This window comes from Hemicordylus capensis, chromosome 13 (assembly GCF_027244095.1).
Source record: "Hemicordylus capensis ecotype Gifberg chromosome 13, rHemCap1.1.pri, whole genome shotgun sequence".
NCBI lineage: Eukaryota > Metazoa > Chordata > Lepidosauria > Squamata > Cordylidae > Hemicordylus > Hemicordylus capensis.
Window position 1 is genome coordinate 14,360,592 of NC_069669.1, and position 27,592 is coordinate 14,388,183.

At 49.3% G+C, this 27,592-nt stretch overlaps 2 protein-coding genes across 4 annotated transcripts in view; one reads left to right on the forward strand and one right to left on the reverse strand.

The window, feature by feature from the left end:
* Positions 1-11,051, forward strand: part of CHTF18 (chromosome transmission fidelity factor 18) — a 29,972-nt gene extending 18,921 nt beyond the window's left edge. The window contains exons 19-22 of one of the 2 annotated variants that reach the window (XM_053276176.1): positions 6,457-6,601; positions 9,147-9,275; positions 9,539-9,596; positions 10,783-11,051. In XM_053276176.1, coding sequence (XP_053132151.1) covers positions 6,457-6,601; positions 9,147-9,275; positions 9,539-9,596; positions 10,783-10,919 — 469 coding nt within the window. In that variant the 3' untranslated portion in view covers positions 10,920-11,051. Of the gene's footprint in view, positions 1-4,724; positions 5,360-6,456; positions 6,602-9,146; positions 9,276-9,538; positions 9,597-10,782 lie in introns of those variants that run through there. The other variant, XM_053276177.1, reaches the window with a different exon arrangement.
* A 2-nt stretch (positions 11,052-11,053) lies between these two features.
* Positions 11,054-27,418, reverse strand: GNG13 (G protein subunit gamma 13). 2 transcript variants are annotated; one of them, XM_053276180.1, is made up of 3 exons: positions 27,294-27,418; positions 13,797-13,949; positions 11,054-12,657 (listed from the first exon to the last, which is right to left on the reverse strand). In XM_053276180.1, exons 2-3 carry the CDS (start codon positions 13,892-13,894, stop codon positions 12,552-12,554), a joined length of 204 nt encoding a protein of 67 aa, XP_053132155.1. In that variant the 5' UTR covers positions 13,895-13,949; positions 27,294-27,418; the 3' UTR covers positions 11,054-12,551. The 2 variants fall into 2 exon arrangements, with proteins under 2 accessions (XP_053132155.1, XP_053132154.1); XM_053276179.1 differs by lacking the exon at positions 27,294-27,418 and adding an exon at positions 23,047-23,598.
* Between the last annotated feature and the right edge of the window lie 174 nt (positions 27,419-27,592).

Here is a 27,592-nt window from a genome sequence, read left to right on the forward strand (position 1 = left end):
CTGAAAGCCCCTTGAACTTGTGCAACTGGGGTCTTCAATGGCCGTCCTCTCCCGTGTTGCGGTTTCTTTTTTTAAGCGGGCAACGTGGCCGTCCGTCCGAAGGTTAATGCTGCTGGGAAACATCCTTTTCACTCCAAATCCCTGACATTCATCCAAAGAGCTTAGTGCTCTGCGTGTGAACTCCCCTCCGCCCCCCCCCCATATATCAATTCTCAGTCTTAGTTTGGTTCCCCTTTCCCCACCCTCGTTTGACCCCACTGAGCGGCCTCTTTCCAGGAATATATTAAAATGTCCGAAATCCCCTCCCGACCTCCTCTCCTCCTGAAGGGAGCCGCAGGAGGGGCGCCTGACTCCGCCGCCCTCCTCCCGCCATCTGCTCAGCGTCTCCGCAGGGCTCCAGTGTCTCGCCGGTCCAGTGTCAGAGCAAGTTTGCAGCTTTAATCGGATCAGAGGCGAGAAAACAGCTGCCTTCTGGCGGAGGGGCAAAGTGGCTGAAGATGGGGCTGCTTCTCCCCCGGCTGGCCGGCCACTAGGATGCAGCTTGCCCCGCCGCGCCTATGTTTCAAGCCCGCTGCCAAGAGACTCTGTTCGTCACCGATTGGGGGGTGCCGCTGGTGATCGCCCTGCTCCTCCTCGGACTGATCTACCTCTTTATCTACCTGCCGGCCAGCCTGCAGCAGTCCTCGGCGGGTGAAGTGGTGAAGAACCTCACCGAGAAGTCCGGCTACGATGGGCTGGGCTTTGTCAAGCAGTGAGGGTCTTCGGGGCGGTGTCCCGAGCGTGCCGGAAGCCAGCCCTCCACCCAGCACAGCCCGTTCGTCAGGGCTGAAGAACAGCAGCCGCCGGTAAGAATGGAGCAGGAAGCAAAACTTTGCGCCGAGCAGATCAGATGGGAGAGAAAGAAGGATCCAAGGGAGCTCTTGGAGCACAGCTTGCTTGGAAGGAACACATTGTGGTGCTGCAGCCCAGGAAACCAGTGGCTGCCTCTTCCTGTGGGTCAACTCCAGGCAAGACTCTGCAATTGCTCCAGCGTCTCTGAGTTGGCAGGACTTTGACACACGGAAAGCTAAGCTAGTCTTGCCGGCAGAGAGGAGGAGGTGCAGCGTGCCGGGAAGACCTGGGCGCTCCGCTCTTCGCGGGAACTTGTGAGCCCTGTGTGTCTTTGGGACACACACCTCCAGTGGAGGGGCTGGTTTTTCCCCAGGGGAGCAGCCATTGTCCGAAGACCTGCCTGTGGGAAGGGCAATTCTTCAACTCCATGAGCCGCAGGGCTGCGTTCGAGAGACGTGGGGAAGGTTTGGCACGGGAAGGGGGTGTTTTGTGCTCTGGGAGGGGGAAGGCTCCTCTCTCTCCAGTTCCCCCTTGCATAGGAACATAGGAAGCTGCCATAGTCTGAGTCAGACCATTGGTCTATCAAGCTCAGTATTGTCTTCACAGACTGGCAGCGGCTTCTCCAAGGTTGCAGGCAGGAATCTCTCTCAGCCCTCTCTTGGAGATGCTGCCAGGGAGGGGACTTGAAACCTTCTGCTCTTCCCAGAGCGGCTCCATCCCCTGAGGGGAACAACTTTCAGTGCTCACACATCAAGTCTCCCATTCATATGCAAGCAGGGTGGACCCTGCTTAGCTATGGGGACAAGTCATGCTTGCTACCACAAGACCAGCTCTCCTCTCCTTGCAAATGCTTTCTAACCGAAATGGCCAATGCAGGTGGTAGCATTGCATGTTCTGCCTGGTGCTGGGTGCGGTTTTGTCTGATTTAATGCAGCCCTATTATTAAAGATGCATGTCGGCTTATTCTTTTATATATGCTCACGTCTACCAAGAGCGATGCAAGGATGGTAATCTTTCCAAAATTTCTGCTAGCTGAGCTACCCTTACCTTTTCCCCTGAGCTGAAGCTGGAGGCCAGATGATACGAATAGCCTTCCCTCCGAGAAGCCTCCCGTTGTCTTTCTGCACGAGCCGCAGATCTGGGTGGGCTCCCTGACAGGAAGGAAGCAGGTCCCAGAGCAGTGACTCAAGCAGAGGTGTAACAGGCAGGCTCGGCTGAGGGCAGGTGATCCCACTCCATCAGAAGTGGCTGAACGATCCAGTTGCACATGCTGCAGAACTGCCCACCTCCAGTAGGGATTGTTTAGAAGGGTTCCAAGTCAGAGCAGCGACTCCTTCAGAGAGACTCCGGGCAGCCTCCTCAGCAGAGGGGTACTTGGGCTCACTGGTGCCAATTCAGTATGTTAATCCACTTGTTTCTAGTGGCACCCTTGTGTGGCATGGCACAGACTGTGGGGGTTTCTGGATTAAAGTGTTAGATCTTTTTCTCCCAGCCGGCTTCCCTATGGGGTTGGCTGATAGAGTTTCCCCACCATCTCTCTTTAGTGCACAGCCAGAGGAAGCTACCGTCTTTGCCTGCTCACAACCAGCTGTGCAATTGGGGGGGGGAATGTATAGAGGTGGATCTAGTCAATTGAGCCCAAAGAGATAACTTTTAGGGTTGGTTAATAGCTGGCATACCCAACTTCTGCCAATGTCGCCGATTTCTGCTCTTCGGTGTGAGGTCAGGTCAGGATGAAAGAATCCCAGTTTGATTTAAGCACCAAACAAAAATCACAGACACATCTGTTCAGCTTTTCAGATTATCTTGTGAGTCACGGATGGCTTGCCTACCCTTTCTAGAGAAATGCTAGATGTCCCTTAGCCCAGGGGTTCTCAGACTTAAATCTGGGTCCCCAGATTTATTTATTTGATTTGTGTGCTGCCCACTACCATAGTCTCTAGGCAGTCTACAGCATAAAACAAACCAATAATTTAACAGTTAAAACATCTCAGACGCTGTTGGACTCCAACCCCCATGATGCCCTTTGGCCCTTGGGGCTGGGGATTATGGGAGTTGAAGTCCAGCAAGCTCCAGGGACCCATGTCTGAGAAGCCCTGCCTTAGTCCCAAGCAGTGACCAGTTCAGTGCATCCAACCTCCTGCAGATAGCACAGTTGCCTTCAGCTTAACCACGCAGCTCTACCAGGTGAATGGCCAGCCTGCAGGGCAGTGTGACCCTCGGGCAGGAGAGAGAGGAGCAAAGTGATCTGCTGCCAGGAAGCAGAGGCTGCTGTGCCTCCTTTGGCACCCCCACCACCCCCCATCTCCCCAGGATGAACAGCAAGAGAAGATTTGGCCGAGCTTTCTGAGCGCCTTGGTTGCTCACTTCCATTGTAAGGGCAAAGGGCTCTGCTGGTGCCTTCCTTGTGGGTTCACATGGCAGGATGACAGGTCAAACGTCGTGGCTGAAAAGCAGTATATGAATATTCCTAATTTTTAGAGATCCCTTTGACTCGGAGGCTCTGGATTGAGGAGGAGGATTTCTGGGGCGTCTGAATTTGTCAGCATCGCAGTAGAACACTGTGCCTGTGGCCAGCTGCTGACGTGGCACCAAAGCCTGCAGTCTTTGGATCCCAGATGACCTTGGCTGAAACTTCCCTTTCTGCGACCCATCTGCTTTTATACTGAAGAGGACAGATTTCTGCTAAGGCAGATGGAGAGAGATTGGTCCCTTCCGGGTGGATTGTGCAATGCACCATGCTGTAGCATCCCAACACTTATAACTTCCTTTGGGCTCCTCCTCCTCCTTCTTGGCAATTCACACACTTCTTTTCCAGGAGCATATTCTGGTTAGAAACCTAGGAAGCTGCCTTCTACTGAGTCAGGTCCTTGGTCCATCTAGCTCCATATTGTCTACCCAGACTGGCAGCGGCTTCTCCAAGGTTGCAGGCAGGAGTCTCTCTCTCTCAGCCCTGTCTTGGAGATGCTGCCAGGGAGGGAACTTGCAACCTTCTGCTCTTCCCAGAGCAGCCCCATCCCCTGAGGGGAATACCTTACAGTGCTCACACATAAAGTCTCCCATTCAAATGCAAACCAGGGCGGAGCCTTCTTAGCAAAGGGGACAATTCATGCTTGCTGCCACAAGTTCAAGGTCTAACTTTGTGTTTCCCTGATCGCGCACCCCACCCCACCCCCGCGGGTCTATTTTATCTGATACTTTGCTCTTTTTTGTGCTGCTTTGCTTCCTGTATGCATTGCTTTTTTTAAATGTTAAAGCATCCCCCTTTCCAGCTTTCATGGTGGGAAGATATATCTGGGGGGGAATATGTCTGCAGAAGAGACCTTGTTAAGTCACAAATGGCTCACAGGGCTGAGAATAACAGTTTTTAAGAGGAAAACTGGCAAACAAATATAAGAGATGAATCGCCTAATATTTGAGATCAGTATTTCACATTCAGTGACCTGTAGTGTCAATACTGGATAATTAAGACTGGATAATCTATTTCTCACTATTTGAAAAAAAACCTAATATGAGACAGTATTACTTTGACATAGAAGACGTATCAGGGTGCTTAACAGTTAGCAGCTTTGGCGTGTTCTTATTTAGTACCTATGCAACTTAAAACGATAGAGAATCCAATTAGGCAAAAAGCATTTGAATTTCAGGTACACTGCAAACAAAATTTCACAATTCCAAAAACCTGTGCAACGTTTCCGGTGCAGACACATAACGGGGCAAAGGGCACCGCCAATTCCTCTTTGCTTTTCATACCAGAGGAGAAAGAGTTAAAGGAAGGATTCTCAGACTTGAGTCCCCAGAAGTTGGACAGCTCCCATCATTCTGGGGACCTGAGTGTGAGAACCTCAGAGTTAAAGAGTCCTTTTGCCTTTTTCTCTGCTTTCCAAATTCAGATTTTGAAAGTGAACACTCAACTTTCAGGGTCAGCATTAGAAATCTTTCTGTTTTGACTGGCTGGCTGGATGAATGAAATTAATTAAATGCTTCTGCAAGCCGACTCCTGGATACTGTCGGATGCTGACATTTGTTCAGTGTGAAAATATGAAAATACTGGTTGCTGTTAAGTCTCACCCCATGAAAAACGGACTGCTGTTCTATACCAGCTGAGAGGGACTACTCAGGACTGACAGTGGACTCTTTAGACATCTAATGCAAATGCTGAATAGTAATTTTTTTCAGAGTACTCCACACATCCAAAGATTGTCCCAAGAATGCTGGGCATTTGAATTCGCAAATGGAACATGTCATGGAGGACCATTTCTGATCTAATTTTGAGGTTACAGTTCCACACCTGGAAATTCTACTTTCTCCATTTGTGTTTTGCGAAGTTAATGATTAAACTGATTGTCTGCAGGGTTATCTTTCAGCTCTGCTTGGCATAATCAGTAGATGGGCTGCCCCAGCGTGTTAAGGCAGTTTATTTGGCTTCCTTTCTCCCCCCCACCGCTTCCTGTATTAAAAATAGCCTTCTTTTGAATATCTGTTAATTCTTGAAGTCCAATAAACCTGCAGTGTTCAGTCGAGGTGATTTGTTGGTGTCTTTCTCTGTTTATTTCGTCCACTTCTGCATTTCTTCGCATCTGTTTGCCCTTTCAAATCTGATGTTTCATCTAAAACAGAGCTGCATAACTGTGGCCTTCCAGCTGTTGTTGATCTACAACTCCCATCATCCCTGACTATCGGACACAGTGGCTGGGGATGCTGGGAGTTGTAGTCCGACTCCAACAACAGCTGGAAGGCCAGAGTTGTGCAGCCTGATCTAAAACTCACGGTGGTGGTGGGGTCTCATTCCAATGAATCATTCTGTAATAGGCAATGGTTTCTCAAACATGCAAGATCTTTTTCTAAGGGTTCTTGGAAATTTTGAAGCAATTCTTGTGCATGTGTTTGGCGTCTCCCTGCTACCATTTTGTGTACATATAGCCAGCCTTCTGTCTCTGTGGTATAAAGTCATGAAATGTCACAGATATTCCAACTGGATGGCGAGGAGGACATTGACCAGCAAGGGCGGTCCTGTGAGGGGAGGAACAGGAGTTGGCCCCAGAATATCTCTCAGACAGAGCCCAGAGTTTGGGGTGGCATTGGCAAGAAGCGAGTGGGCCAGCAAGGAAATGTGGGAAGCTGGAAAACCAGGGAAAGGGAGCACTGAGACCCATAAGAGGTTGGAGAAGAAGTTATGGATTGAATGTCACGTTTCATTGGAGCAAACTAGTCAAAACTTTGCAGGTCTCGTGTGTGTGTGTGTGTGTGTGTGTGTGTGTGTGTGTATATATATAAAATGAAACCTGCAAAGTTTTGACTAGTTTGCTAGTTTATTTGTTTTGTTTTTAAATTGTTTATAAATAGTGAATTATTGTCCCTATCACCAAATACAGCTTTTCCAAACTTGCTGTGCTTTCCACCAAGGCAGACCATCAGGGTTTTCACTTGGAGCCCCCCAAAACAGAGTGACGTTGCTGGCTTTGCAGACGGAATAGCCAGCTCTGCAGCAACCCCACCGGCTCCATCAAATTGGGATATTTTTCATGGAGAGGGAGAATTTGATTCATTTCCAGTATGAATTTTTGTGTGTGCTTTTTTTTTTTTTAAGTTCCTTGCCCTGATCTCTTCTATTGCAAACTCTAGAAATGTGGAAGAAGTTTGTAGGTTCCCAGACCTCCCAGTTCGGAAACCGCTGACTTACCAGGCCAAGCAACTCATCGCTAGAGAAATTGAATTGGAGAAGATGAGGCGGACGGAAGCTGTGCTGCAGGCTCGGAATGCCAGCCAGGTAGGCGCCATAGGGCAGCCCCCCAACAGGAGGATTCCCAGCCTGCCCCTTATCCTCAGTGTAGTCAAAGGGGTGTTTGTTTTGTCTTTTTAAAAATTTTTACATTTGTATCCCGCGCTTCCTCCAAGGAGCCCAGAGCCGTGTACTTGGTAATGTTTATCCTCACAACAACCCTGGGAGGGAGGTCAAGCCGAGAGATCCGTGACTGGCCCAGAGTCACCCAGTGAGTTTCGTGGCTGAATGGGGATTTGAACACAGGTCTCCCCGGTCCTAGTCCAACTCTCTAACCACGACACCGCACTGACTCTCGCCAGTTTTGCTTTGGCTCTCTAATAAAAGTAACGGAATCGGCACATTCGGGGCCTAGGTGAACAAATGCGTCTGGACTGCAACCTTGGAGAAGCCGCTGCCAGCCTGGGTAGACAATACTGAGCTAGATGGACCAAGGGTCTGACTCAGTATAAAGCAGCTTCCTATGTTCCTGTAATACAGCAGCAAGACCACCCTTGATTGAGTCTGGATAACTTCCATCTGTGGAAGTGAGTGAACATTCACAGTAAGGCCAGCGTTCCTATATCTTCGTGAGAATAGAAGGGCAGACCAGAAGTCCATCTAGCCGGATAACACACACACACCAGTGGAGTGAGGAGGGGCTCATCCCTTGGCAATGAGAACAAAACACTGGGAAGCCGTTTCAGGTCTGCTTTCCACAAGGTGGCAGCACTGCCCTGCACATCACAAAAACCTTAAATAAGCCACTAGGTTATCCTCCTGTGCAGGGCATTAGGAACTGCTGCTGCTACCCTTGGCTCAGAGATGCTTGAAACCACAAGATGCATGAAACCATGGCTTACGCCATGTTCAAAAGGAACACCAAAGGAAGAGCAAGTGAGAGGTTATGTTCATCTGAACCAGCTAGCGCTTAAAATGCAAAGAGTACGCTTTTGAATGCCTTGGGGCTCTTTCTGTGTCTGGATATTCAAGAAAAGCGGCTTGGAGAAATAGACAGGTACAGGATGCCCCCAGTGTACTTAGCAGGTTCTGTTCCAAAAAGTTGGTTTGTAAGTCAGATATTCATAATTCAGCACATTCTTGTCGTCCCAGGAACGACTACATTTGAATATATGGGTTGGCGTTTGTAAGTTGGGGGGGGTCTCCTTAATGTAATATGGAGATTTGTTTGGATGGATGGATGTGTATAAGTTGGGGAATGCCAGTATTGTCACGCCAGGACTAGGTGAGTCCCCTTCTTAATCACGTGGGCCAGTTTGGGTGGCAGGGGGTGATAGACAAACCAGTCCAAAGAAGACCCCAGCCAGCATCCAGGGTGGACATGGTGCTGGGCAGAATGGGGACATTTACTCTCCTCTGCTGAAGATAGAGCATCCACTTGAAAAAGTGCCCCTTTGCCCACTTAGCCATGGTTATAAAATAGAAAATGTCTTGCCCGTCCTCATTGTGAAGATATCCTTGAAAGTGTAAGCAGTGTCTGCTGGAATCCTCTGTAGGAAGCGGAGTGTCTGGCAAAACCAGAATAGATTAATATCAAAATAGTGAACAGGGTAGACTTAATTAGGCAAAAAAGGAAATAATGTGGATCTGCCTCATCTGCTGTACAGGTTGCAGAGTTCAGCTTTTCTCGCTGCCGAATTTCACTTTTATTTTAAGTGCAGGGTCTGAGCAGATAATTTATGGCCTGATCCAAAACAAGCTTATTGCGAGATTCTCTTCACCCCCGTGGACCACACACACACGCGCGCACGCACACACACGCACACACACACACATTCAAAGGGGACTTGCTTCCTAGTTAATTAGGCCAAGGACTGGGTCTTTAATTAGATTAAAAAGAGGCCAACCACCTAGTCAGGGAACAAATAGTGTGATACAAAGAAAAGCTGGAATATATCTACAGTAAGAGAAAACGAACAGGAAAGAAGCATGGTCAGTTTGTAAAGTAATCTAAACTACCGCCGAAGACATCCATTTGCACCCTCTAAGGAATGGTCCCTTTTTCTCTTTGGTATTACGCGGGTTTTAATCATTTGTGTTAAAATGACTCAGTGTCAGTTTGGGTGAATTCTCTGCATCGGGACTCCCGATGATGTTAGACTACAACTCCCAGGGATATAGCTATGATTGAGTGGATGGGTTCAAAGAACCCAGGCGCCCCAGCTCCTGAGGGCCCCCCCCCAGCTCTACCCTTTCCTATTTTCTTCATTACCTCCCTCACTCTGCCAAGGAGAGAGGCAAACACCGGCCCCCTCTGCCCTAGCTATGCCCCTGACAGCTCCCATAATCCCCTGCCACAATGGCTGACGGCTGGGAGCATTTTATAGTTGGTGCGTCTGCGGATGCTCTATTAACCTTGTTCCATTGTATTAGCAGGCAGACAATAAACTCCTGCCCCTTCCAGGCCTAATCTCTGCAACAGAACCATTCTCCTCGGGTTTCTTGTTTCTCAGTTGTTATCATCAGTCGTGCTTCCCTCTTTCTCTCTCTCTCTCTCTCTCTCTCTCTCTCTCTCTCTCCGCTGTTCCTGTAGACACTGAAGGCAAATCCACCCCTCAAACGAGCGGATGAGAAAGCCAGCCCTGAGCCGGCCAGCTCCGGAATGCGGAACCATGAGCAGCGGCTGAACCAGATTGTGAAGAGAGCCATGGTCGACGAGAAGGTAAAGGCAGCGTGGCGTAGAGCACCCCGGGGAGAAAGCATCCAAAGAGGGCGCCCTGATGGGCCTGCTCTCGGAATATCCCCTTCCTGATCGCCTGGGCTGGTGAGGGGTGGTCCAGACAGACTTTGAGTTGGTTGCCACTTTCCAAAAAGCAGCTGGGCTCTCTCTCCTGTGTGTGTTCATTTCGTTGTGGGTGGGGAGGGCAGGAGAGGAGAGGAGAGGAGGTTCCAGGCTCTCAGAGTGGCTTCTGTTCATTCCCACAGCCAGAAACGGATTTCTTTGGCCGTGTAATAGTCAAGAAGACAGTGTCTCCTTCGGCAGGTACGTTAAGTGGAGGGTCGGGGGAGGAGATGCCCCGTGTGTTTGGACGGAAAGAGGTGGCAGCCATGGATCGCTTTGCTTTCCGTTGTGTTCGGAGCCCTGGAAAGCAAACAAGCTGTCTGTGAGGCTTTTCTGTGTGTCCTGCAGCTTTCAGAGTGTTCTTCGCCCAGAGTTGCAACTATTTATTATTTTGTTTTTCAAATTTCAACCTACAGCCCCGTTCAGTCACCTATACAGCATCTTGCTGGAAGTCCCGCCCCCAACCCTTTCCATCATCCGTGGCGTTGTGCAGGGCCTTCCAGATAACGGACATGCTCCCGTGTTCGCCTCTTCAGATGACTGCCACTCTTAACAGTGAGTGGTGCATGGCCACGAATCACTGACGGGGCTGGGGCGGGACTTCCTGCCCTGTTTTACATGCTGTGTACACAGACAGCATGATACTAATGATGTTGGAATAGAGCTGGTGTGGACAACCTTAGTGTGTACACTGCCTAGAGAGGTACATATCAGGCGGTATAAATAACTTGCTTCCCAAAACGTGACTATGCTGAGAAAAATAAAGCCCTAAACAGCTTAAGCCCAGGGTGTGAACATCATCTTCACTCTGAGCCCCATTGAGATCAGCTGGAGAGGTTCATCTGCAGTTGCCACCAGCTCATCTGGTGGCTACTTAGGGACGGGTCTTCTTATCTGTTGCTGCCCTGAGATCTGGGATGCGCGCCCTGCTGAAATAAGAGCCTCCCATCTCTGACAGCTATTCAAAAGTCTCTAAAGACACATTTATTCACCCAAGCTTTTTCACTCGAGCTGTGGTTAAAAAAAAAAAAGTTAATGTTTGTTTTAATGTGTTTTATATTGTGAGCCACCCAGAGATGGAAATTTAGGTTGGTGCACAAATAGAATTAGCTGTATTAACTGTATATGTCCCTACCTTTTCTTAGAGGTAGTTTCCATGACAGTTAAATAGATCTGAAGCTGGTTTAAATGCATAGCTTAGAACAAGGGTTCCCAACATTGGGTCCCTTCCCAGGTGCTTTTGGACGACAACTCCCAACATCCCCTGCCAGCACATGCTCTGATGAACCTGCAAGTGCTTTTTCCTGGCCCTGATCTGCTCTTCCTCGTCTCTAAATTTCTTGTTTGGTCCATACTAAGGAAGTTCCCCTATTTCTTGATTTCACAGCCAATCAGCTTCCTGAGAAAAGCCTGATAGAAAAGCAGATTGGGAAGGCCATTGGACAGAGTGACGTTTGGTTCCGGTTTAATGAAGGCTTTTCCAACGCAGTCCGGAGAAACATCTGCATTAAAGATTTGCTCTAGCAGTAAACACTTGGGAGCTGGTGCAAATGTCAAAAACCAGAATTTAGGACACCGTGCAAGGACGTTTAACAGAAATATGACTCTGCTTTGTACTGAACTCCCTTTTTTGTTATAAATGAATTTGAGACAAGATCGGTGGTGTTGCTCTCTTTTATTTTGTTTATAAGCACTTGTTTCTCACATCTGCTTGGCTTTTTTTTTTACTGCAAAACTTTTTATCCTACAAGATACAAAAAAAGTATTTAAAATTATTGAAAATTCATTTATAAAAGTTGTACGTGCCTTTACAAGTTCAAAAAAAAAGAAAAGAGAAAAGGGGTTAAAGGACGCAGAAGTAAAGGAGAGAGCTTAATTCCAAAACTACAGGGTCCAAGACTCACATTTTTGCTTTGTGTTCTCCAACTTGGTGCTGCCAGTACTTGCACTCAAAAAATTGGGCAAGGGGGGGGTCCTCTTCCCCCATCCTGTCAGGGTAGCTCAGTGATTTCCAAACTGTGGGCTGGGGCACATTTGTGCCACAAGAGGGAGTTAGGGTGCGCCTGGAAAAATTAAGCCATCTCATTGGATGCATTTATCAACTGTGCTGCCCTCCACTTCTGAGGGCCTGCTGGCTTCTTGGGGCCAGTATTGCTTGTCCTAAGTAGCCAGGAAGGCGCCAAAGGAGGCTTAGCTGCCTCTGCTTCTCAGCAGCAGCTCAGGTAGCTCCCCTCCTGTCCCGCCCGAGACTGCCTGCAGGCTGGCCACTCATCAGGTTAACACTGTGACTCTACCTGACGAATGGCCAGCCTGCAGGCAGCACAAAAAGGAAGAGACAAAAGAGAAATCCAAGCTGCTGCTGGGACCCAGGGGCAGCTGTGCCTTCTCTGGCACCCCCTGATTCCTTAGGAGGAGCTGCTATTCATGGGGGGGGAGTGAACTGGGATTCCCAACTGGGGCCCACATTTTAGTTTGTACTTAAGGGTTATTTCCAAACGCATCACCATTGGCCCAGGAAGCAGGCCTGCGCCCTTAACCGGACAAAGTGGGGAAGGAATTCCAAGAGGCGCAGTGGACGGAGCTTGCCCATTCTGGGAGTTGATCAAGACATGGCACTCAGCCAAACTCCCTGCCCCATTTGCCGCTGGTGAACAGGGAAGGACGGGAAGGGGAGAAATGTGTTTTCCTCTGTCCAGAAGCGTCCCTCCAAGCAATGCATATTGCACAATTCTTTGGCCAGGGGAGTCCCCGGGGGTTGGACTACAACTCCCATCATCCCCAGCCATGGTGGTGGAGAATGATGGAACTTATAATGCAGCAATATCTTGGGGACCCCTTGCCTAAGCACAAGGGAAAGATGGCAGTCACTAACACTGCAAAGTGGATTCTCACCAGGAAAATGTGAGCGAGGGGTGCCTCTATCTCCCCACTCCGGCTTCTATTTCTGCCCCAAACACCAGCAATTTAGGAAGCCTTGAGTTAGCTACAATATGAAGCCCTTTGAGCTAACAACAAGAGTATAAGTGAGTTTAGCCATTAGAGGAAGCTAATATAAATGTACATTCAGTTTTCATGCAAGCTTGAGGATCTCCAAAGGAAGCAGTTTCCCATCTGTAGTTGGGGGCTTGGATGTGGGTGGGTGGGAAAGGCTCTGGGTTAGAGGATGGTGCATTTTCCTTTCTCCACCCAGGGGTTGTTCTTCATCAGCTCTGGATTGAGAAATGGGTCTTCAGGAATTCCATCTTCTATCCACTTAAGAAATCTGGAGGGGAAAGAAACCAACAGGGTCTTTTCTTGCCTCCACATGTATGCCAGCATGTGACTTCTGCATCTGCAACATTGCTTTTACTATTATCGTTTTATTTATTTGTACAGTCAAAATATCCCTCACTGAAGCTATCCACTGAGTCTGGCGTTTTCTACTCTGAAATCTGAATCTCAGACAGAGACTGAACTGAAAAATGTGCTGCTTAGGATTGCCAGCAAGGAACTTCTAGTACTTGAGCGTGCAAAGCTGGCTTTCTGTCTCAAAGCCTCTTCACAGAACTACAACTCCCAGAGTTCCTTGAAGGGACAAATACAATAGAAACTGCTGTTAGTAGTAATCCTTCATTTGTTTTGGAGTCTCCGCCCTCTGCCCTGAGTAAAGCACAAGATCACTCTTGGAGCTCCATCTGCAGGATTGCGTGTTCTTGGCTTCTGTACCTGCCTGCAGACGGTAATTTGAGTTTGCATAATTTTTTTCGAGGCATAGAATTGAGCCACTCTTGTTTCAAGGTTTAGAAATTCAGGCTTTTTGATACAGAAAAAAAGGTTCGTAGCTTTTTTTGCATGGTGTGGAGAAAGAGGTTTTTTCTTTCTTACAATACTATAATGTAGGCATTATAAGGCATACTTAACTTGCAGAACTCACTGCCACAAAATGTCATCCTCACCGCCACTTGGGAAAAGTTTTAACTATGAAAATGATTATCAGCGTGCCTTGCTTCTTAACCTAACTTTAAACATTTTTTTAATGCACTTCTGAGAAGCCCACATGTTCTCCTGCTGTAACTTCCCAGAAATTGGTATTCAGGGGTTTAATGCCATGGAGGTTCGTTATAGCCATCGTGACTTCTCCTCTATGAGTTTTAAAAGCCGTGTCTTTAAAAGCCATCAAAACTCATGCCTTCACCACATCTTGGGGCAGTGAGTTCCACAGATTGTGCTTGGCTTTTGCAGCCATGAAGGACAGAGAGTTCAGGATTCTTTTGTTTTAATGAAAGCCAAGGCTCTAATGGTGCCGCTGCATGCTGTGCCTGGTACCATTTCCCATGCAGCTTCTTTCCTGCCCTTTGTGGGGGATACACCCAGCTCTCAGCTCTGTGCATGGGTGATAATGCAAAACGAACATTGACTCACTCAGGGATGGTTTTTGAAGACATCTCCCGCTTGAAAGCCAGCTGGTACTGAAGGCTTTCCACTTCCTTTTTCCACTGGGGGGCGTCCCATTCATCCATGGAAGTCTGTCTGGGTGGTGCTTTTTGTCAAGTTCGAAGTCTGGCAACTCTGGCCCTGGAAACAGAAGTAAAACCGGTGAGTTATTGTCCTTGCCTTATTGTTCTCATTTACTGTTATGGATTGTTGTTACCATTTATGTTCTGCTCTGGGTTTCTCTTGTGTCTTTTTCTAGAACAGCTGGGCCTGCAGAAATCCATCAGGTGCAGCATTTCACAGCCTGAAGATAAACATTTGCACTCACCCACTGTCTGCAAATCGCACTATTGTCAAAGGCACAGGTGCAGTCTGAAAAGTTATTTATTTCTTGTTCGATTTCTATATCACCTTTCATAAAACTCATCCCAAGGCACTTTACAAAAATTAGAATGCAATCAAACTCCCTAAAAATCACATTAGAACATTAACATCCGTTTACCTGAACAACTTCTGTACAGTTTAAAACTTGGGGGTGGGAGGAGAGCGCGCAATTGTACATTTCTTGTAGGAGAGTTGGTCTTGTAGTCCCTTTGCTAATCAGGGTCTGCCCTGGTTTGCATTTGAATGGGTGTCTATGACTACGTGTGAGCACTGGAAGATATTCCCCTTAGGGGATGGGGCTGTCTGGGACGAGCATCTGCCTGCTTGCATGCAGAAAATTCCAAGACAGGGTTGAGAGAGACCCCTGCCGCCGTCTCCAAGGTTGCAGGCAGGAGTCTCTCCCAGCTCTACCTGGAGATGCCAGAGTAGCCCCATCCCCTGAGGGGAAAATCAATCTTCCAGTGCTCACACATATAGGCTCCCATTCAAATGCAAACCAGGGTGGCCCCTGCTTATCAAAGGGGTCAGCTCACGCTTGCTACCACGAGACCAGCTCTCCTACAAGAAACGTACAATCAAGCTCCCTCCCCGCCGCCCCCAGCTTTAAACTGTACAGAAGTTGTTCAGGCAGTCAGAGGGAAGAGAGAAGGAGCTGTCCAGGGTGCTGAATCTCAGCCCTTTGGTCCCCAACACAAGTGGGCACCAACGTGGCCAGCTACTGGCTGATCTTCACAACCCTAACGGTTAGAAACCAGAGCTGAGACTTTCTGGAAGCTGACCTCTGTATTCTGGCTGGGCTGCTGGCAAAGAATTGCAGAAGGCATCCAGCGGTTTGTCCCTATCAACTCTGTGGGCTGCACAAGAGGTCCAGAACTCTCCACGGACGGACCTGGACACCCTCCGAGGCTTGGCAGTGCCAAACAGACTTTCCCACTCCTCAAAGTTGGTGCTGTTTGGAAACCTCCCCAGAGGGCACCTTGCAGGCAATCAACGTACGTGATATTTATACTTGCCCAGCAGTATTACAAACACAGACATACAAACATAAACTAAACATTAGCACGTATTTTACAAAGAATATAACAGCATGGAGCCACAGTTCTAATTTTATCTTCACCACACGGAGAAAATAAAAACCTCAGTAAAACATCATCTGCAATCTGCATCATCTGCATCGTCAGGCAAATCAATATTTCGTAGGCTTCTCCCCGGCAAGCAGAAAGGGTAGCTGGGCACCCAGGGAAAGTGATGCGCCCCCCCCCCCGTGGTTTGCAAAGCTGATCTCACAGCATTAGCATTTGACTAACAAATCCTCCTAAATGCTGCTGGGAGGCGGAGGGCACGGGCATCAACAGCTGCTGTTGACCTGATGGAAATGAAAGATTTAATCTTGATGCAAATGCTGTTTGTCCTTTTTTTTTTTTTTAAATGGAATAAAATGCAGGTTTTAGGTCAGGGATGTGTAGAGAAGATCCGGGTCTCTTGGGAGACTGCTGGATAATTTGTAGGGCTGCTCCCGATTCCCAATGGCTTAATAATAGCAACAACAACAAAGGATGGCTTCTTCCACCCGCTAATTAGGTTATTACCATCCCTGATGTCAATTTGTAGTGGTCGGGTCAATGTAACTAATTTGGGAGTGCACACAGCTCCCAAACTGGGGTAAGAGACATCTCCTTCCTTAGGAATCATGGGGACCACCCCATCGTCTGCCAGTGGGTCACCAGCTATCCTGGAACCAAGAGCACATGGGTTGTGCGACTTCACAGGTTCACCTGAAAGAGCCATTTCTACCAGTCCACACATGCTCTTGGTGTCCCAAGCCGCCTCAGAGACTTGGACAAATGCACAGGGCACCACCCAGAGCCTTTCACTAGGGCTGGAATGAAATTGGAGGCCCCATGTTCCCCCATTACTGGAATTTCCTGGGCCAACTCCTTGGGGAGGAAAAGTGAATGCTAATTCTGCCACAAGCCAAGAACCACAAGGTGCTTCCTCATGTCGAGAAATGGCAGCAACACCCTCGCCGCAGCTGTGCTGGTGCTCACGGCAAGGGCATTTATTTCTGCAAAGGTGTAAGTCCATTTGGAAAGTTTTGGAACAAAAGGGCAAGGAACGGCTCAGTGTACATTTGCCTCCCAGTCAACTCCTTTCGACATTTTACGTGGAGAAATTGTTTGTAGTGAATCAGGCTGCATACAGGTAATTTTTAAAAAAAAACCCACCCAGAAATGTAGCTATCTTGTCCACCAAATGCAATCTGTGCCTGCTCTCCTTTTTGTTTTTCCTGGGTGCAGAATAAGAGGCTGCATTGTCCTTTTAAAAAGCAGGCCAAATAGAGCAATGAAAGTTTAATTTGGGATTAACTCACATCTCTTGCTAACCCCAGAACTGCTCCCTTGTGCTCTTTGGAAGATTCAATTAGGAACTCAGAAAGCTGCCATATACTGAGTCAGACCATTGGTCCATCTAACTCTGTACTGTCTACCCAGACTGGCAGCGGCTTCTCCAGGGTTGCAGGCAGGAGTCTCTCCCAGCCCAACCTGGAGATGCTGCCAGGGAATTAACCTGGGACCTTCCACATGTCCCCTAAAGGGAATAACTTACAGAGCTCAGGTTTAGTCACCCATCCCAATGCAAACCAAGGAAGACACTGCTTAGCAAAAGGGACCACAGATGCTTGCTACCACAAGACCGGCTCTCCTCCCCCTATATATAACTTTATGACCATAATACAATTACAATATAATTATCAAAGATATACTAACTATACACAAGCCACACATCATAACAAATTGTGTGGCTTGAACTGAACATTGGAAGTGAGATTCTCTTTCCAAACCGGCACAAGAAATAAGGAAAGGGAGAGAAATGCCCAGCCAGACTTCCAACTGCCCTGATCCTGCTCACCCTGTGTCTTTCCACTCCTAAAATAAAGTTGTGCCCTCGAGTTGGCGCCGACTCCTGGCGCCCACAGAGCCCTCATCTGGGAAATACACCAGTGGGGATTCCAACCGGCAACCTCTTGCTCCCTAGGCAAGTGACCTCCCTGCTGCACCATTAGGTGGCTCTTTCCACTCCTGCTTTTTGGTTTTGTCAAGAGTTCTAGGCCGGTTGGGCTTTTCCCCTCGGTCGACGTTCTCCTAGCCTTCATATTAACGGAGATAAAGCGCTTACCTTAGCAGTACGGATCCTGCCCTGGTGAAAACTAGCTCTAGTGTGCAGCTCTCTCACCCCTGGCGTGAAGGGATTTGGGCTTGGCGTACATGACGAGCATGCAAATCGCCGTCCTGATTTGATTGCCCTTTGAATGGTGTCGACGCAACTGAGCCAAGCAAGAAGCGGCTTGTTTGCTTGCATTATCTAGGGCAACCTCGGATCCCCAGGTGTTGGGGGACTACAACTCCCATCGTCCCCAGCCACAATGAGAGGGGTGATCCGACAATATCTGGGGGACCCGAGGCTGGAAACTGGAGGGCACACTAGGCAGCCCTTAAGACACGCTTGATATCCATCCGTTGGGGACCAGTTAGGGCAGGGGAGAAGGCTGCGGGGTAGCACAGAGTTGTGCCGGACACCATCCACGTCAATCGGGGCTCCTCAGACTTGGGACCATGGCATTGAGTCGAGCAAGAGGAGCACTGGTCGTGTGGGAGCCAGCACGAAGGGTCCCCTTTGCTAAGCAGGGTCTGCCCTGGATTGCATTTGAATGGGAGACTACATGTGTGAGCACTGGAAGATATTCCCCTGACGGGATGGGAGGAGCACCTGCCTGCTTGCATGCAGAAGGTGCCAAGTTCCCTCCCTGGCAGCATCTCCAAGAGAGGGCTGGGAGAGACTCCCGCTTGCAGCCTTGGAGAAGCCGCTGCCAGTCTGTGAAGACAATACTGAGCTAGATGGACCAAGGGTCTGACTCAGTAGATGGCAGCTGCCTATGTTCCCATGGGTCCAACCTGTGGGGACCCAAGTTGGAGAACCCCTGCCTTGACCTAAAGGATGGCTCTCACTGTGATCTGGCCAATGGCTATCTTTCAACTGGGAAGGAATCCCCCTCCCCTGTTCAGATCGGCTAGGGATCCTTCGCAACCTTTGCTCTGTAGCCAAGTTGACTTGAATGGACCAACTGGAGCTCTTTGCTCCGTTCACAGCTTGGTGGTCTTGTGTGGGGGGCTGAGCAATGAGAGAGTCATCTGCCCTTGAGCCAGGAGGCTGAGTGCTCTCAGTCCAGTGAAACTTGGCTCCCTGGGTTTCATTGGCTGGGAACTATAGCCAGCCCAACCTCAATGAACTCCTTGTTCTCCCTTTCTGTTTCTTCTGAGACCCCTTGCCTTGTCACCGGTCCAGCAATCTCCCATCCGTGCTTCATGAAGCATGGCATAGGAAGCTGCCATATACTGAGTCAGACCCTTGGTCCACCTAGCTCAGTCTAGCACAGACTGGCAGTTTCTCCAAGGTTGCAGGCAGGAGTCTCTCTTAGCCCTATCTAGAGAGGCCAGGGAGGGAACTTGGAACCTTCTAGCTCTTCCTGGAGTGGCCCCATCCCCTTGGGGGAATATCTTGCAGGGTTCACACACGTAGTCTCCCATTCAAATGCAAACCATGGCAGACCCTGCTTAGCTAATGGGACAAGTCAAGCTTGCTACCACCAGCTCTCCTCTCACGACTATTTGCATGGAGGAAAATCCCTTGCATCTATTCCTGCAGTGAATCAGGGCTAACCTAGGCAGATGCTCAGTCACCTATAGTCCAGATATGCTCTCGCTAACCCGGGATCTGGAACTGGCGTACTTGAGGTGTATGCCTGCTTACACTGACACAAGTGGGATTTGAGGCCTGCTGCGTCACACATAAGTGTGAATTGACTGCTCATTTTGGACCGCGGTCATGTGACCTGGACGTAGGTGCCCAGTTGGATGCATCGCCATTTTCTCTCCGTTGGCTCAGAAGTTTATGCTTCCGCACCATTATTTTTTGGCAAGTTGTACATTTACTCCTGGGAAAGCTTGTTGCAGAGTATTTATATCAGCAACACTGAATCATTAAATACGTTGCGCTATATAACTTCAAGACTCTCCTGTTTTCTAAGGGTTTTAATTAGAATTAATCTTAAAAACTTGTTTTAATATTGTATTCTGCTGTTTTTATTGGCATGTGTTTTAATGTTGTGACTTTTAAATATTTCAAATTTTGCACACCGCTTGAGATTTACATATCAGGCGATATAAAAATATAATAAATAAATTAAATTAAATTAAACATTAGCACTGTTTACTATATATAGACTATCTATTACTGGACCGAATACGGCAAAAGGAAAAGAAACAAGTAAATAATTACATAAATGTGCCTGAAAACTGACCCAGTAAATTGTCTCCTATTCTGAGTATCTGAACCCAGGCTGACATTGCTGAGTGAAAGGCTGACCCTGGAAGATGGAGGCACGAATGCTGCCCCCACCCACACCCACCCCACACTTTTTCATATCAATACCTTTCTTTCCCAAAACTTTTTTCTTTCCAAGTCAAAATGCCACCAGGTCCCTCAGCTTCTCTCACACGCAATAACAGACCCTCAAGACCACCCAGAGGGGTTGATGGACAGGATTCTGGGACAGACCGAAGGAAGGATTGCCTCCTTCACACCGCACAGCATTAACATTTGGAATTCACTGCCACAAGATGTGGAGATGGGACGGGTCAGACCAATTCTATCTTGAGGGTTAGCACTCTCACAGATTATTGGTCATAACAGCCAAGGCGAGCCTTGCGGTTAGAGCGGTGCGCGTCTGAAGAGGCCAACGCCGCATCCGTAATGGCGGGCGCGTCCGTGATCACAAGGTGCGGGCCTGCACCTCCCAGTCACGGAAGCGCCTGCATCGTGGAACGCGGCATTCGCCTCTTCAAATACCGTTCTAACCCCGAGTGGGGCGAGACATCCACACTACCCCTGTAGAGCACCTTTTGTAGAATGCCCAAAGAGAGCTATTTATCCTTCTGCGGTGCCCGAGACCCCACACTGAAGGCTAGCTTGGCTGTCCAAGCACTAACCAAGAAGCCCAAATGCACCGACATCTTTTCCCCCACAACGTCCTCCATAACCAACATTTCGAAGCAGCTGGGGCCTTGAGCATCTCCGCAGGCAACAGCCGAGTACCCAGGGCAGTGCCTGCATCTCTGGAGGTGCCCCTGTGGAACGACACAGTCGAAAACAAACAGCCTTGAAGATCTCCACATGGATTCCCAGAGGGACGGCCAAGTTCAGACTTCCTTCCCACAAGCAGCCTGCTCCACATTGCCCTGACAGTCTGTTGCAGAGGAATACGGGCCCTTTCCCAGGATCTCCCATGGTGCAAGTACCTGACACCTCTGCCAAACAGATTAAGAACATGCCGAAAATGCCCTAAACCTTGTTAAGGTGGAGAGACTTTTCTGAAGACGCAGGCCTGTCATTACCAATCCACTCCTTGAGGCAAACCTTGATCAGTGTCCAGGGGACGGACTCCCCCAAAATGTAATTTCAATTTGGCCACCACTGATGTAGGACAAAGTCCATATGGCCCGGGGCTGTAATTTGGCTGTGCCATACTGTGGGCCTGATTGCCTCCTCCCCCCACCCCAGGCTGCCATTTGCCCCAAGAGAAAGGTGCCCACCGCCGACTCCCTAGGTCTTGTGGGAGCAAGCAGGACTAGATCCCTTAGCTAAGCAGGGTCCACCCTGGTTGCATGTGAATGGGAGACTAGAAGTGTGAGTACTGTGCAAGATCTTCCCCTCAGGGGATGGAGCCACTCTGGGAAGAGCAGAAGGTTCCAAGTTCCCTCCCTGGCGGCATCTCCAAGAGAGGGCTGAGAGAGACTCCTGCCTGCAACCTCGGAGAAGCCACTGCCAGTCTGGGTAGACAATACTGAGCTAGATAGACCAATGGCCTGACTCAGTATATGGCAGCTTCTGATGTTCCTAACCTCACATTTCAGTCTAACATCTGTCAGTACAAACTTCAGAGAAGTGATTGATCTGAAAGACAGACACACTGGAATCAGGGTTGGGCATATTGATTCCCATCAACATGTGAAGCTCAGCCTGACTCCCCAGCTTTGTTCTTGGCTCCTTGGTGCACAATCCCAATGCCTCGCTCCCCTGTCCACTTCCTTCCAAATCCATATGTAGCCTCTCCTCTCCCTGGAGCCTTAGTAAGGTGTTTCTCTTTAACTCTTCCCCCCACCCACCCACCAGCTCTCCACTCTTGTTTCTCTCCGATTTCTGCCTGCCTCTTCCGTTGCATCCTTCTTCCATCTGTGCTCAGCCAGCTGCCTACTCCATCCACCTCCTTCCTTCCCAGATTGTCACTTCCCTCAGAGATATTGAACTGTTTATGACTGCTCGGGTACCAAAGCTCCCTCTTGGTGCTGTTAGAAAGTTTGTGAACGTTCCGTAACGTCTCTGGAGTTTCGCAAACGGTCCTCAGGAGCTTGCAGGCAATCAGGAGGCGAGAGCCAGTTTGAGCCGATCGCGAACTCATGGGTGAAGATGAAAAGACATCCCCTTGCTTCAGCCAAGGCCAGTTTTGTCAAACCACACAGAGGTGGCCGCAGCAACAGCTTCGGAAATGGCATAACCTAGCATGCATTTATCCAGAACATGGGCTGCCCTTGAGTGTCTTTCAGTCATCAGTATGCCTTGGAATGGCCAGTCCATCTTTTATGGCCTGCTCTCGGGATTAACGGAAGCATTTTAGTTACAATTTAACGACCTTTTGTTAACATAACCGGAGAGATTTTTTTAAAAAAATGAAAAGGGATAGGTGCACCTTGTCAGCATCTTTTTTTTTTTTTTTTGAACATCTGAAGTTCTTGCACAATGAACCAGACCGCTGAATCATCCAACCCAGGTCAAGGTGAGTTTTTGCATTTATCAATGTAAGGTAAAGTGTATCCTCAAGTCAATTCAGACTCCTGGCGCCCACAGAGCCCTGTGGTTTTCTTTTTGGAGAATACAGGAGGGGTTTGCCATTGCCTTCTCCTGCGCAGTGTGAGATGATGCCTTTCAGCCTCTTCCTATATTGCTGCTGCCCGATAGAGGTGTTTCCCAGAGCAGACTACGGGAAACATACCAGTGGGGATTCGAACCAGCAACCTTTCTGCTTGTTAGTCAAGCATTTCCCCGCTGCGCCACTTGCGTTGACCAAGATGGTGATTTTTTAATCAAAGATCTTTTAATCAAAGATCACCACAAATTCTTCCAGTAAAACGCAATGATGCCAAGGAGGGAACTTGGAACCTTCCGCATGCAAGCAGGCAGGTGCTCTCCCTAGGATCATAGGAAGCTGCCATATACTGAGTCAGACCCTTGGTCCATCTAGCTCAGTATTGTCTACCCAGACTGGCAGCGGCTTCTCCAAGGTTGCAGGCAGGAATCTCTCTCAGCCCTCTCTTGGAGATGCTGCCAGGGAGGGAAAATGGAACCAGGGTCCATCATATTTCCAGCAGTGGCCAGCCCCTAGAAGCACCCAAGCTGTGTGTCAAGACGATGGCCACCCCCTCCTTCCGCTTTATCCCCGGCATCTCCGCCCTGAAAGCTATATTGCTTTTGGACGTGGAGGTTCCATTTTGCGATTATGTCTACTCGCCAAGGATTTATTTTTCTTATCAATTTATGCCCTGCTTTCCCACTCCAGGAATGGATGCCAAAACAGCTTGCAGTCATAACCTGACTATGAGAGAACAATTAAGAAAAAAAAAACCCTGCAACCCAGTTATTCCTGTTTCCTCCTCATTCCTCCTGTAAGTATGGCGAGGGGAATGCCCTCCCCATCCACAGAGACTGCTTTTTAAGACATAAAATCAAACCAACAACCTACCTCGGAAGAAGAGGTGTTTATGCCAGCAAGACCAATGAAAAGTTCCTTTTAAAAAAACCCAAAAAAACAAAGTGGGCTTTTCCCCGCTTTCTGAAGATGCGTCTACCACAAAAGGCTCCAACGGCTTCCCTAGAATGTCTCCAAGCTGAAGACGTCTCCCTTGCTGTTGGCAGTCTGCAATCCGGAGTGTAATCTATTAATGTAACGGCCTGTCCAGCTGCCTCTGACAAGGCAGAGAACAGGGATAATGAGAAATCTGCGTGCGCGCACACACACACGCTGGTACGGTGCTCTGTTTAAGGGTCTGGAGTCAAGATAAGCTGAGAGAGAAAGGGCACGTTCAGTCCCTCCCTCTCGTCCTGATCACTCCCAGGGCCCGCTGATGACAGGTTCTGCAGATGCACCACTGCCGGAGTGAGATGCAGAGGCCCTGGCCTCATTACCAGCATCCCTCCACGGGGAGGGAGCCGATGAGGAGGGCGATGGTGGCAGGCGATATCTGGGTACCATAGATACCCTTTTCCTCCTCTTCAAGAATGGTGACTTAATTGTATCCCTGAGGACAGCAAAAGAACCCAAGAGGCATATGATGGGTGCATGGCAACAAACAACGGCATGGAATCACTAAGCCCTTTCTTACTGCGCTCTCAGGTCCAACAGATAATTAAGAGAAGCAAAGTAATTGCATGGTGTGGGGGTACCAAAAGGCTATTTAGACCAACCCCGATGTGAACCTCTACAACCATCCACACAAGAACATATGTGTTTGTTTGTTTAAAATAAAAAAGGTCCACCCAGTCCAGCATTCTGTTTCCCACAGAAACCCACCAAATGCCTCTGGGAAGCCCCTCGCTGCCCCTTCCAGCCACTGATATACAGATACACTGCTTCAGAACATGAAGGTTCCATATAATCATGGCAACTAAACAGCAAGCTATAAATCTCTCCTCCTCCTCCTCCATCTCCATGAATTGGTCTAAATCCCTTTAAAGCCACCCAAGTGAGTGGACACCACCAAACCTTGTGGCGGCGAGTGCCACATGCTACTTTTGTGTTTAATAAGTCATGTCCTTTGCCTGCCTATCAGCTTCACCTTGACTATCATTGTGGCTGGGGATGATGGGAGTTGTAGTCCAGCAAACAGCCAGAGGGCCAAGCTTGCCCAGCCCGATGAAGAAAGCAAAACGCACTGGCCAGTTTTGCGGGATTGTGTCCCTCCTGCTCACCACCTCACAGTGCATCTCCCCTCTGGGGCCTTTCTCACACCAGCAGGCCAAACTTGTTTTCTGCAGAGGACACCAGGTGGCCATTATATTAAAGAGGTCAGTGATAACGGATGCCGAAATGCCAGATTATCAGGCTGCGGTGACATCAAATCTAATCTCCAGCGCTGCCTCTTCCCAACAATTATCGGGAGGGATCGGGGGGCTTTAGTGACCAAGTGACGTCGGACGTGGGTTATTGGATTTTCGGCGATCCGGCCACGGAACAGCTAAGTGGTGGGCGGCCTGCCCACGGCGGGACGGAGAAAACTGCCCTCGGAGCAGCTCCCCGGAGAAAGACGTCATTGCCTCTGCCGGAGGGCTTCCTGCACTTATCCACTGACGCAGGCGCGGCAATCCACCAAAATGGCCTCTGGGCAGCAATCTTGCTGAGGCGTCCTCTGGACCAGAGTTTCTCAACCACCGGTCCGGGGACTGCTGCCGGTCCCCGAAAGGTTGAGCGCCGGTCCCTGACTGGGAGTCAACCCCCCCCCCCAACAACTGCAATCAAGGCACTCACTTCCTCAATTTTGCACATGGCACGGAAGAGGAAGAGTATCACCTTCTTGTCCCTTGCCTCCATGTGCTGCTGTGATCTTCCTACAGCTATTTTATTCCCTATCTTTACAGCTTCAAACTGTATGCGGTGCGGGGGCATGAAAAGGTATGCCACTTGAAGGGCTGCCACTTGTAAGGGCTGCTGGTTCTTGCATGCTCATTGTTTGCAGCCAAAGGTTGATTGATTGAAACCCAGCTGCCTATTGTGGTCGAGGCGCCTTGAGAGGGAACGCTGTTTCCCTCTTGCATTGGTGGGGTGTTGTGGTCCCTCTGCCCCCTGTAACCCCCTGGTCTGCACCGCCGGTGGAAGACGGCGGTCCCCTTTATGACCTCACCGGGTGCAGGGGACAATCTCTGGCCGAGATCATGCCGCGGTGAGGGCTAAGCAGAGGAGGGAGGGAAGAGGGCTGCCTTGGCTCACCTCGCAGGTATGCGCGGGCAGCATGTGGGACCACGTGAGCTGCGTGACCCCAAAGGCAGGCTGGTGTGATTGGCTCCCGCAGGGGAGTTGGGAGGGGGGCACAGAAGTGCACATTGTGAGAGAGGATGGGGAACACCTGCTACACTCTGGTGCGCAAGCACAGTGGCGGCAGCTCTTGGACCCAGGCGACCTTCCGAGTGCAGTCCGGTGCACCATTGCCTCACCCACCCTGAACAGTGCCTCGTCTCCCCAGCAAGGAAAATGAGGCATCTACCACTACAACGCCCCACACCCTCCGCCATCTCAGAATCATCCCCTTCCTTTTAATGCCAGGTCTCCACCGCTCTTCTTCACATTTTCTTTCACCATTAAAAAAAACCCCATTCCCAGCACCTGCCATGTAACCATTTTTAACGAGTTTTGGAGGAGCTGCACGGGTTTCATTAGGTCCACCTCACAAAGTGCACATCTAAGAGCAGGATCCAGATCAAGTCAGGTGATCATGACCAAGCAGCATTGACACAAATGAGAGATGACTAAATTAATTTCAGTGGGTGGTCGTGACTAACGTTGTCTGGATCCTGCCCTGCGACTACACAACTCCTGCTAAAACTCCACCTCCATCATGAGAGGGTTAAACTGTAGATTTCCGGCTCTACTGAGCTTGCCCTGCTCTCCTCTCCTCACCTCCTTTTTGCTTTGCTTGACATCCAGCCTGATGAAGCATTTTGGGGGATTCAAAAGCTTGCTTGTGTGTTGTTTTCATTGCCCCCATGTAGCTTTTGAATTTTTCTAATGGCCCAACATCCCCTCTCCACTGAGTAATCACAAGCACCTCCACCCCCACCCCACACATACTGAAGACATACTGGAGACAAATTTGTTCACCCAGGCTTTTAGATTCAGGGGTTCTCAACCTTGGGTACCCAGACGTTGGTGGACTTCTACTCCCATAATCCCCAGCCATAATGGCCAAATGCCATTGTGGTTGGGGGTTATGGGAGTTTAACTGAGGGACCCAAGGTTGAGAACCCCTAATATTCCATGTTTGCAAAAGATTCCAAATTTAATTATTTTAATGCTTATATTATTTTAATTGTAAACTGCCCAGAGATGCAAGTTTTGGGCAGTATAGAAGTCTGATAGATAGATAGATAGATAGATAGATAGATAGATAGATAGATAGATAGATAGATAGATTTGAAACCCCTTTACTAACTGCCGGTCCGGGAAACTGCGCATGAAGAATGTAGCGGTCCTTGAAACTCTGCACGAAGAATTTAGCGGTCCTTGACTCCAAAAAGGTTGAGAAACACTGCTCTGGACAGCAGCTTCCTGCACGCCGCAGCCAAAGACCGGGCCCGTGCCAACGGCAGGCATCTCGTGTCTTGGAACCAGACCGGCCCTAGCCGCAGGCAGCCTCCGGTGGCCAAATGCGGGTGTCATTAGAGGAGACCAACTTGGCATGTGTGCCACGGTTTTGCCTGAGGGGCATCCAGTAGCAGCCCCTTCCTCACACACTGGCGGGGGGGGCGGTCGCCAAGACCTCTGGCTGCAGCAGCTTGGACTGTTCCTCTCCCCCCCCCCCCCCCGCGCCGGCGTTAATAAGAGGCACGCCGCCTGCAGGCTTGGCCATTTGTTGGTGCATTCATCTACCCACGAGTGCAGCTCTCCCTGGTGAATGGCCAGCCTGCAGGCAGCATGCCTGGAATTAAGGGATGGGAAAGAGAGGAGCAACCAGAGACAGCTGCGCCTCCTTCAGTGCCTTCCTGGTTCCCCAGGATGAGCCCCGACTGCAGGCACCAAAAGGCTTTAAAAAAATATAAATAAATCTGTAAGCCATCTTGGGCACCTCTGTGTCGAGAGGGAAAGGCAGGCCTAGAAACACACAGACATCTGCACCATAGAAAGGAAGACCAAATTCAAAACACACTTTAAACCTCCTCCGGAACATCCGCTCTCAAGAGGGAGCATCATCATGCACGATTTTTAAAAAACAGCCTCACCCACTTGCTCCTAAACCTCTGCCTTTTGGGCTTCAGCCAGATGGCTTGTTCCACTTGATCTGTACCAGTGGGTTTGGTAGATTAAGGACTTACAAACTAACCGTGTGTGTGTGTGTGTGTGTGTGTGTGACAGAGAGAGAGAGAGAGAGAGAGAGAGAGAGAGAGAGAGAGAGAGAGAGAGAGAGAGAGATGATGGACGGCCATCTGTTAATCCTTCAGCCAGTAGCGAGCTTGGTTCCTGGTTGCTTAGCATAACAGTTATTAAAAATGATTTGTCGGGATTTTTCTTTGGCAGGCAT